This window comes from Vespa crabro, chromosome 18 (assembly GCF_910589235.1).
Source record: "Vespa crabro chromosome 18, iyVesCrab1.2, whole genome shotgun sequence".
Taxonomy (NCBI): Eukaryota; Metazoa; Arthropoda; class Insecta; order Hymenoptera; family Vespidae; genus Vespa; species Vespa crabro.
This window is the reverse complement of record NC_060972.1, coordinates 1,344,798-1,356,961: the sequence shown is the minus strand read 5'-3', so window position 1 is coordinate 1,356,961 and position 12,164 is coordinate 1,344,798. Positions and strand designations below refer to the sequence as shown.

Sequence of the window (12,164 nt, the reverse complement as noted above, 5' to 3'; positions counted from 1 at the left end):
TCGTCATTAATTCATAAAACTCGATATTAATTCGCTATCTTGAATATTCGTTCGTTTTTCTTATCTTTTTTTATACAAACAACGACACAAGGGAAAAAGAAATGTGTTCTGCGCTGCAAACATAACATTAACGTTAACGTTTCGATCTACGTTAATTAGAAATATATTATTAATTAGATTGATCGATTAATTCTTGATTGTTACTGTTACATCGATTGAGATTTGTCATCGTATCATTAAAAAAAAAAAAAAAAAAAAAAAAAAGTAAGAAAGAAAGAAAAAAACGTATGTGAATAAAATCGATCTATCTGATACGTTAAAATAACATATATATATATATATATATATATATATATATATATATATATATATATCTGTACGTACGTACGTAGTTGCATATACGATTTTAAAATAGATCGATAGTGTAATAATTTAATATCGATAAGGATTAAATCGTTTTACGTAACTAGATATATACAACTTATTCGAGGAAATCACTTGAAATAGTCGATTTAGTTTTGCTTAACTCGTGAAAAGGGTCTAGGGGAATTTGAAGGAAACGATTGAAAGCGGTAGTATTGAATCGGCCGGATGCAAGCGACGTGGATTGAGCTCGTTGGGTCGAAAAAAAAAAAAAGAAAAAAAGAGAAAAAAAAGCAAGACAAGGCAAACAAAGAGCAAAAAAAAAAGACAGAAAAAGACAGAAAGACAAAGTAAAGAAAGAAGAGAAAAGAAAAAAATAAAAGCTATCAAAAGCTCTATGACGATGTAATGTACACGTTAACATCAACGCACATGTATATGTAATATTGATAGCAATGATAGTAATGACAGTGTGACCTCGTCAGAGAAGGAATCTATCTGTTAGGGTTGCATAGAGAGATAGAGATAGAGATAGAGATAGAGATAGAGATAGAGAGAGAAAGAGAGAAAAGGAGAAAGAGAAAGAGATAACGTTTCTGGAATTGGAGATTTAATGGTAAAACGAACCTGTTCCGTTTCCGCATACTCTCTGCATGCGGGCTCTTGATGTATTGTTCGACGATTTGTTTCCAACGTCTACGGCAAAGCCAGCCACGGAAAAAGCTTTGGACCTTTTTAATTTTCTGCATTTCGATGGAACCCTCGGTGATACCATGCAAACCAACAGAACAAGATACGAGTGAACCATGAATTCCGTATGTAGCATGATATCCCGTGCCGCTTATTAAACTTCCTGTTCCTTGGGACAAGGTCCTTTGAACACCAGGACGAATTGGAAATGCTGGTGCGACCGATGGCCTCAGTTCTTTTTTCAGAGCGCATAACTATAAATCAATAAATGAACATATTTATTATATTTTAAAGTTAATAAATCGTATCTACTTGACTCGACTCGATTCGATTCGATTTCCTTATAACTTGAAAAATATTTTACAAATTTTTCCAACGTGAAAATTATTCGAATTTCGTTCGAATCGAGTATCATTAAATGAAATCATTTGCTAATATATTTCCGTTGGATTTTATAAAATTGTAATTATCTGCTTATCTATTTTTTTTTTTTTTTACTTGTTTTTTTGTTTTCTTTTTTTTCTGCTATTTTTTTGATCGTAATAAAGTATCATAATTTACTAATAGAGGCAACACGTTCGTCCTATTTCTAAGTTTCTCGAGAGATCTAACTAAGATCATCTTTTATCGTACTCCTTTTAAAACTTTGTTACTAACTATGATTTCGGGATCTATCCTGAGGCTAATTTTCAAGTGATTCATTTTCAGAAGAAAACTTTTGAAACCGACATTATACAGTACCTTCATTTGCAGTATTCTATAGCGACGTATGTACTCGTACTCGTGTTATAATTTACAACAGCTGCAAGTGTTCCCAAGTTTTAAATTTATATCTAATTGTTATTCGTATTTCATATTTAATAATCATTATCCGATATTCAAATTACAATGATACATAATTATAAACGTTTAACAAAAATCGATTATATTAATACCTAATAAGGTATTAGGTATTCGGTAAATATGGTCAAACTATGTAAAATTTTTAAACCAATATATATGTATATTATATATATATATATATATATATATATATATATATATCTATATAATTTTTTTTAATATACATATAAAGATAGGATAAGTCATCATGTGACGTTGATTATGATCTTTAATGTATTTAATCTGATAATCTAACAAGAAAAAAAAAAGGAAAACAGTCATTAACGAAAAATTTAATTAATTCTAATCGGCAATCTAATCATCATAATTTCTAATGTATTTTCTTGGTGGCAAAAATTACAATTTGCTTAAATTTATAATCTCTTATACTTAATAATAAAGTAACTTCAAACAATATTATGCATAGTCATTGGATTAAAGAAAAAAAAAAATAAACAAAATATATATATATATATATATATATATATTTATATTCATATAAAATTTCACATAATTCAGGATAAAAATTTAATGCACCACTAATATACTTTGCCTAAAAATAAATTTAACATTTTATATGCGTCGACCTATTACAGATATACCTATACTTTATTCACCGTGCTCCTGTTTAACCTTCATATAATTTAATAAATTATACTTCATCTTGAATGAAGTGAAAGCTCTCATGGTTGGATTATCTTTTTTCACTCTCTCTCTCTCTCTCTCTCAACCAAACATAATATTATATTCCTCCTGCTATCACTATTATCGTAATATATTCCTTTGAGAGCTTTTTACCATCATTTATTCTTCCGCATTAGAACTGTAGCACTAAGTGAAATCGAAGTTTAAAATGAAAAAAAAAAAAAAGGAAAAGAAAAAGAAATACAAAAACAAAGAAAAAAAAAAAGAAGAGAAAAAAAAACAAATAAAGAAGAAAAAATAAAAAAGAATACAATCCGTCGAGAGAACGAACGTATCGAGTTTCGTTATGTAAATAGTATTCACTGAAATTACCATTTGGAGGGTATTTTTATGAAAGGGTGTTTCGTTTTTGTGTCGAAGAGGGCAAAAGAGAGGGGGAAAAGTAACTTTGGATCAATCGAGATTACATAGTCATTACACAATGAAGGATCGTATGTTTTACACAGAGAAGGATCGTATGTTTCCTCTTCTCTATCTCATACTTCTCTTCCTACTCCTCCTCCTTCTCCTCCTTCTCCTCCACCTCCTCCTCCTACTCTTCCTTTTTTTGACCTGTCCAACTGTTCTTGATTATACGTACATTTTCTGATGGAAATTAGAATCGATCTATTCTCGTTTGCGTCTTGTTTAATTACTTCAATTCGATAGTCGTAAAAGGAACATACATTCGTAAATATTCATTTTACATGGTATATATGTATTTATAATCTTGAAATCTATTTCGTATAAATCGTGTATATACATATATATAATTATTTAATTTTGTATATACATACTTCATAATATGTGACGTTATTCTAAATAAAACTCGATTTAACGAGTGAATTTTAATAAGCGTACTTAATAACCATCGGTTTATAATTTTGAAGTTAGATAAGTGACGAAAATTGTTATGCAAATTTATCGATATAGAGTAAATAATATACGTGTAATATAATAATAAAGATAATAATATATGATATTATGATAGGAATAATATATATATATATATATTAAATTATTATATATATAAGTATAATGTGTATGTATATGTATATGTCATATTGATAATAATAATAATTATTATAGATACAATTAATAAGATAATTTATATGTACAATGTATGTATGTATATATATATATATGATCATTTTTGTATCATATATGTGATCATTTTGTTCAAAGATAAAATTATTAAAGGATATTATTATTATTATTATTATTATTATTAATAGAATCAAAGAAAAATATTTTAAAGATTTCTTTTCGAATGAAAATTCTGAATAATCGAATATTATTTCGTATCGATTTGCAAATAATAATTTCTTCCTTACTTTTTTTTTCTTTCTTTTCGTCCTTCCTTCCTTCCTTCCTTCCTTCCGACGGAAAAAAAATTTCTTTCGTCGTATGAATGGACGAGATTGTTATCGAGGGAGTAAAAAAATATAGGGAATTTTATTTTATTATCGCTTACCTCAGCCCGAAGCTTTTTTATTTCCGATGCAAGCTCCTCGCATTGTTGTGTATACTGCCACTTAGCCGTTTTCTCACTTTCAACGATCTGCAACAGGTGCAGATGCTTTTGCTCTAGCTCCTCCTTTTGCAAGAGCAATTTGTTGAAGCTGAAATCAATTGAAAAAATATAAATGATTATTAACGAATAAAATAGATTGTAAAGTAATTAGATAATTATAAGAATAAACGCTAATCTTAACGCTAGCATTATCTATAGAATATAGTTTCTTTTTTTTTTTTTTTTTTTTTTCTTAATTGTATTATATAAAAACGTAAAATTAATTATGATTGATATTTAATCGTTTAATTGATTAATTTAAGATTGGCATTTAATTAACGTTTGAAATCGGGTAGAATATATTATAATACAAAACGATATATTTTATTATTTAATTATATTTCTATTACTAATATAGAAAAATATAGTAAAAGTTTTTAATTCGAAATAAGTATTAAGTCGGCCAATGTATGTGTATGTATGTGTGTATAAGTGCGCGCGTATGTGTGTGTGTGTGTGTGTGTGTTAATGTTTGATAAAACATGGTAATGATATTGTTTAGTTAAATATAAAATAATTGTGAATTAAAATTAATGTTGAAAAAATATCTAATACTTATTTTTATAGATATCAAGTATTAAAAAATAATCCGACGTTAATTATCAATCTAATATATTCCAATACGAAATTAAAAACGTTTATATCTCAATTAGTAATTGCAAGCTTAACTACGTTTCAGATAATTAATATCAAATAAATGACCTACAGATGATCATCAGATATTTATTGAACCTGAAAATAATGGATAAATTTTAGAGGATAAGATGAATAATCTTATTGGAATTATTTAACAATTAATAAATTAGAGAGATATTTAAAATAGTTCAAAATGGAATGTAACGCTAGACGCATGACGCATTGATTCGAAAGGCCTTTTTTTTTCTTTTTCTTCTTTTTCATTTCTTCTTTTCTTTTTTCTTTCTTTCCATTTTTTTTTTATTTGTCTTCTTTTTTATGAGTTTCCATAAAAGAAACTTTCGAGGAGCATCTTCTTTGAAAAACTTTTAACATTTTTTTACATTCGCTGCGGAATGGTAAAGTTTCCAAAAAGAAATGACAAAAACTATTTAATGTATATATATATATATATATATATATATATATATATATATATATATATATAAATATGTATATATATGTATCTACTATGGGTAAAGGAAGGTAAAAGCGACTCCAGTGAAAATACGGTTACGGTCTTCCAGTCTTACCTACTTGTACGCGATACATTCTGCACTTAACTGTTATTTTCTCTTTGCACCGACTTTCTAAAAGGAGAGGAAGGGAGAGAGACAGAGAAAGAGAAAGAGAGAGAGAGAGAGAGAGAGAGAGAGAAAGAATTTTTGGTTCAAGAGAAATTTTTAAAGAATAAATTCAGAATATCCAAGCGTGTTGATGGTTATTCATAGATATTAAAATCATGTCATTTTAACGTTAAAAATAATTGCACCTATAGTTAGATAAGTAAAAGCTTATAACATTAAATGGTCCATGAAAATGTATTTTAAAAATATTCAAAACGTTTTATTATTCACTTTTGTTTCAACTTTTTTCTTTTTCTTTTCGATAAATAAAATTCTACTATATTAACGTGACTTAAAATAATTCTAATTTAAAATAATTATTATGGTATTTGCAACGTGACTAAAAATTCTAATGATCACATTTTAGAATAAATTATTTGTTTTATACGTTAACAAAAATATTTATATAAGTAGAATATCGCAATCCTTTTATTATCGTTTTTAATACTTATTTATCCACTTAGATACTATTTTGATTCATATATATATATATATACATATATATATACGTTCGTAATGTATTAATCTTAGAAAAAATATTTTTTTATTAAAAAAAATAAAGAAAATGAAGACAGAAGAAAGAAGAAAGAAGAAAGAAAAGAAGGTAAAAGAAAAAAGAACTTTGACTTTAACAAGTATGATAACGACGTTCAAAGGGATATACCATCGCCGTCATAGTGCCCATTACTCGTATTCGCAATATCAATTTTCCTAGGTGAATAAATTTCGTTCTTGTATACCCTATGGCAATTGTCATGTGCTCAATACGAACCGCTATGAGATAGCTATGAATGTCACTTATCCAATACCTATCTAAATATATATATGTATCTGTGTGTGTGTGTGTGTACTCTGTATATGTATGTCCACATCGACGATATTACAATCGACGGTATTAACATTCCCATTAATCATGGGTTTCACTTTGCGAATCCAATATGGGAGTAGCTCGTAAAGATTATTTTACGTTGGATTTTATCTCCATCGTAACCCGTTACATATGTTATCTTCGATCGTATATATAAGTATAATATCATGAATTTAACTCGCTTCATTTTTTTTACCCGATCCTACGATACAACTTAAATATTTATTAACGTAGTTTTGAACTTAATATTTAAATGGCATTTAATTTATTTCAATAATAATTTTATGACGAACGTGACTTGATATTATTTATTGTTCGATGCTTTTGAAATTATTATATTTTTGTTAGAATAAACTATGTGAAATAATATGTTTAGGTTTTAGTTAATAAAAAATTAAATCGTATTTATATATATATATATATATATATATATATATACAAATTAATTTTTTATATATATTTTAATAATATTTATAATAATAATAATAACTATATATATATATATATATATATATATAAATATATATATATATATAAAATAAAGCATTTTCTTTCGTCAATATCAATCTTATTCTTTCTTAATTATTTATAAAAGTAAATTAGTATTTAAAAAAAAAAAAAAAAAAAAGAAGGAGGAAGATACTTTATTCTATTTTAATATCAGTTTAAAATTTTTTGTGAAAATTAATTAGTATTACAAAAATACTGAAACACAAGAGAGTTCATTATGAATAAATGAACAAAAAATAAAGAGGGCAAAGAGTAAAAGGAAAAGATTGTAGTTATAATCAAAGGCTTCCTCTCAAGGTAGATAACTCTTAAATATTCTTTTCTTTTTCTTTTTTTTTCTTTGTTTGTTTGTTTGTTTTTTTTTTTTTTTATATATATATATATGAACTGAGCTTTTTCACGTTTTCATTTCTACTTTTGTATATTGCATCTCTCGTTTTTAACAGACTTAGATTTTTGTAGTTGATGAAGTTAGATTTATTTATTTGCTTATCTTATACATATGTATATATATATATATATATATATATATATATATATATATATATATTTCCTTTTTTTTCCTCTTTACTTTTTTTTTTTTTTTAGATAGAAACTCATAGAACATTTTTTATTTTGCTAAATTTATATTTATAAACTGAAGTAGAAATGTAAAGAGGCAAAGAGTATACAAAATATTGGTTTTAGTAAAATAAACGCGAATCCTTGATGGAAAATGGGTCGTCCATTTCTCTAGTATCTAATAAAAATAAGAACCAACTCGGATTTAGTTATAATGTTTCTCTTTGTGTACATGTAGAATATCAAGTTTCCACTGAGAGAGAAAGAGAGAGAGAAAAAGAGAGAGAGAGAGAGAGAGAGAGAAATATTTACTGAATCAACCTCAGAAAAACTGGTTACCAAGAATCAAATTTAAAGTTTCGAATTTGTAACGATATTAGAGCCTTTGCACAGTTCCCTTTGATATTCTGCAACGCTCTTATATGTCTTTCGTACATCAAGTTGAACTTATAAAAATTTATTTTGCAAGATGTAAAGACTTTAAGAAGATTTATCGATAATACAACATTTTTATAACTTTGATATTAAAAATTTACAACGAGTATACACACGTATATATACACACACACACACACACACACATATATATATATATATATATATATATACGAACGTACACATAAACATTGAATAATAAAAAAATATTAAAATAATGTATTTCGATGTGACCATTTCGATGTTAAGAATAAACGATAAAAATTAGGACGTTTTAAATAAAGATAAAATGAAATCGGACAGTGGTATGCTTTGACCATATATATATGAAAAAAAAAAAAAAAAAAAAGAAAAGGAAAATAAAAAAGAGAAAAAAAAGAAAGACAGAAAAAAGGCCGCTTTAGATGCATCAAAAGGAAAGATTTATAAAACCGCCAGCACAATTACTGTCATGTATGGCTTGCCACAGTAATATTACGGATTTCATAGAACTGTATTACTACGGTTAGTTTAGAAACAGGTCAGAGAGTAAATGGGAGAAATGGACAAAAGTTCCCTAGCTAAAATTGCATCGATGTAATATATATGCATTTATCTGTATACATATATATGTATACATATATATATATATATATATATATATATGTATTTCGTTCAACGGAAGTATCTACTTGCTTGTCTAATAACAAAGTTAAACGTCATTTAAATTAAATATTTCACATTTATAATTGTAATTATATTAAATTGCGTTAATAAAAGATAATATTATTATTTGAAAAATATTTACGAAGGAAAATGACTAATATAAGGTTTAGAATGTTTTAGAAACATTTTTCATAATCATTTAACATTAAATAATAATAACAATAATAATAACAATAATAATGACAATAATAATAATAATAATAATAATAATAATAATAATAATAATAATAATAATAATATACATATTAGTATACATATGATACGCAAACAAAAAAGTAAAGTCTAAATTAAATCTTGGAGAATAAATAAATTAATATATTCAACATTGCTGTTCTTTGTACTTAGATAATACAATAATATATATCCCAACAAGTCCAAGGAGATTTATATCATAAACGTTCATGTAAAATATCCGACATTGGACTTCCCTTTACATGTCATATATGAATATTTTATAATTGTTATTTTTATGGTGAAAATTAATCATTAAAATAAATCATTTCTAATTTATACCCTTTCTTTCTTTCTTTCTTTCTTTCCTTTTTTTTCTTCTTCTATTTCGTTCATTTATTAAAACTTGGATAGGAATGAATCAACATAAGAGATAACAAATGTAATCTCTTTTTGCGTCTTCTATGTATCTTGAAATGGGATCTAACTGATTATCTTGAAATTAGATTTGTAGTTAAGTATTTCCAAGGTATTATTCGTATCTCTCTCAAAGGAATTCGTAACGTTCCGAATTTCAAAAGAGAAAATGGTAACTATTGAGCTGAGAAAGAAAAATCATGAGATTTCGTGTGGAAATAGAATGAAGATGTTAGAAGAAAAGAGAAGAGAATCACACACACACACTCTCTCTCTCTCTCTCTCTCTCTCTCTCTCTCCCTTTGTATTATTGGAAGTTCAAGCTTGATATCCCATAAGGAATAATATCCTGTTAGTTTCTTATACGATGTAGACAATATAAAGTTACATGAATGTCATTGTCTATGCATATTATCAAAGTTTTGTTAAGATTACACAATAGAGAGTATAGTTGGTTTAAAGCAGTTTGAAGGAAAGGAAAGGAAAGAGAAAGTTATTTGTCTCGAAATATATTAGATTGTCTTATTTAAGGGGAAAAACAAAACAAAAAAAAAAAAAAAGGAAACCAATAAAAAAGAAATATTATTTATTATTATTTATTATTTTTACGATATGCAAAGTTAGTACCGATAGTAATATGAATATCATTATCTATGCAAATTACGAAAGCTAAATTAAGTGAGAGGAAAGTATAAAGGATGAGAAGTTATTTGGTCGATGTATATTACGTGGTCTTGTGTTAAATGAAATAAAAAAAAAAAAAAGAACAATATTATTAAACATTTTTGCGATATGCAAAATTTGTAACGAAAAGTTATATGAATATCATTATCTATGGGAAAAATTAGAAGAGCTGGATTAAGTGGGAGTAAAGTATAATTAATCTAAAGGGTGAAAAGTTATTTGGCCGATGTGTATGTCTTGTGTTAAAAAGAAAAAAAAAAAAAAAAAAGAAAAAGAAAAAGAAAAAACGAAACAAAAAAAAGAAGAAGAAAAAAAGAAACAAAACGAACAGAAAAGAGAATAAAATTTTATTAAACAATTTTTACGATACTCAAAACTTGTACAACTTGTATGAATATCTGAATTATTTATTCGAAGAAGCAAAGGAAAAAAAAAAAAAAACAGGTTAGATCGTATTAAAGAATAATACATAAGTTAGTGCATAGGGAAGAAATTTGTTTCTTCTTGGAATTTGTCGGAACGTTATATTATCTTGGAGCTTCATTAATAAAAATCAGTAAACAAAATTACTATATGGATAATTAAGTAAAGTTATATGAATAAGATTATCCCATGCAGCAAAATTAGGATAAGATTAGAATTAGATAAGATGAGAGAAAAGTATAATTGATACGAATGGACCTATTAATTTGTATCACTATCAAATGAATGATGATCATTGATATAATAAAAATTATAATAATACGTGCTTTTTCGTTTTGATTTTTTGTTTCTTTTCTTTTTTCTATGATATTCCATAACTTGCTAACTCATACGAATATTATCATAAATGCAAATTACATAAGCTATAACTTAGATGTACTAACACGTGTTACACACACACACACACACACACACACACACATATATATATATATCCTTCTGCGTTAATATGAAATAATTAACATTTTCATGATATGCAAAATTTAGAATTTAACATGAATATCATATTATGATGCTAATCTAATCACCGTATTAAGAAAGGCAGTTTAGGTTGTTAGATGTGACTATAGTTGCGCTGAAGGGAATATAAGTGACTTGATATTAGGTCGAAGTACGTGTTACATGTTTCTCGTTTCGAAAAATGAACGTCGACTGAAGCTCGAGGATGAAAAGGTTAAAGGTAAAGGAAAAAGTGAGGTAAAAAGAAAAAGAAAAGAAAAGAAAAGAAAAAAAGCTAAAAATATGAAAAAAGAAATAATAAATAAACACAAAAAGAAGGATTAAATACGTATCTTGATAGAATATTTATGCGAACGAATCGAACGATACTTTTAACTAAAAAAAAACTATCATCGATTCCTTCATTTGATTCATGCATGTTAACACGAATTTAACGTAGTTAACGTTTACGAACGAAGGACCGAATTAAAAAATTGTTCTACTTTAGTGATCGTTTCAAAAGAGTACTCTCGATAATCTCGATAAAGTTCTTCCTTTTTCCGTTAGGACGAACGGAAAAGTCCCAAAAAACTTTAAAAATTACTGACGCGACTTTTCTTTTCTTTTGTTTTCTTTTTTTTTTGTGGATCAATCGCGTATCCCTTTACGAGATTTTTTTAAGCTAATTTTCTTTTTCTTTTTATTCATTTTGTTTTTCTTTTTCTTTTTTCTCTTTCTTTCTTTTTTTTTCAAAGAAGAACTGCGATACCACGAATCCTTAGGAACACTTTTTTGAAATCTAAAATTTGAAATCTGAAATCTGAAATGAAACGAAATGAAATGAAATAAAATGTAAGGTAATGAAATGAAAAGAGAAAAAATTAAATTCACGAAAAGATTTTCACACGTCAAATGGTCTCGTGAAAGGATAATTGATTTTTGAAAAATCACCTAATAGCAAAACTTTCGTCGCCCACCTAGAAACTTTTTTGATCCACACACACACATTAGTACTAATTCTTTTCTACTTCTTTACTTTTATTTTCCTTTCCTCTTATTTTCCTTCTCTTTACTTTTCCTCTTTTCTTTGTTCCACTTAAAGAAAACGGAAACGAGAAAAATGTGCTTTAAGCTTTTATCGTTTTAAAGGTCGATCCTTGTCACGTGAAATCACCCGTCAGATTATGTTTTAATTTTAAATATTTCGTTAAATAGTTTTTTTTATCGTATAAAGAGAAATATTCTTTTCTCTCTCTCTCTCTCTCTCTCCATCTTTCTCTCTTTCTCTCTTTCTCTCTTTCTCTCTTTCTCTCTCTTTCGATATTTATATTATTAATCTCAGTTCAGTAGTCTGTTGTTAATTGCAATAAAGTCTCATCGTATGTAAATATATATGAAA

At 26.4% G+C, this 12,164-nt stretch overlaps 1 protein-coding gene across 4 annotated transcripts in view; it reads right to left on the bottom strand.

The window, feature by feature from the left end:
- LOC124430485 (ras-specific guanine nucleotide-releasing factor 2-like) overlaps positions 1-12,164 on the bottom strand; it is a 69,506-nt gene that overhangs the window by 17,211 nt on the left and 40,131 nt on the right. For all 4 annotated transcript variants that reach the window (XM_046977139.1, XM_046977137.1, XM_046977140.1 and 1 more), the window contains exons 6-7: positions 4,094-4,241; positions 991-1,307 (exon numbers count right to left, since the gene is read on the bottom strand). In XM_046977139.1, the coding sequence (XP_046833095.1) occupies positions 991-1,307; positions 4,094-4,241 (465 nt within the window). The remainder of the gene's footprint in view (positions 1-990; positions 1,308-4,093; positions 4,242-12,164) is intronic.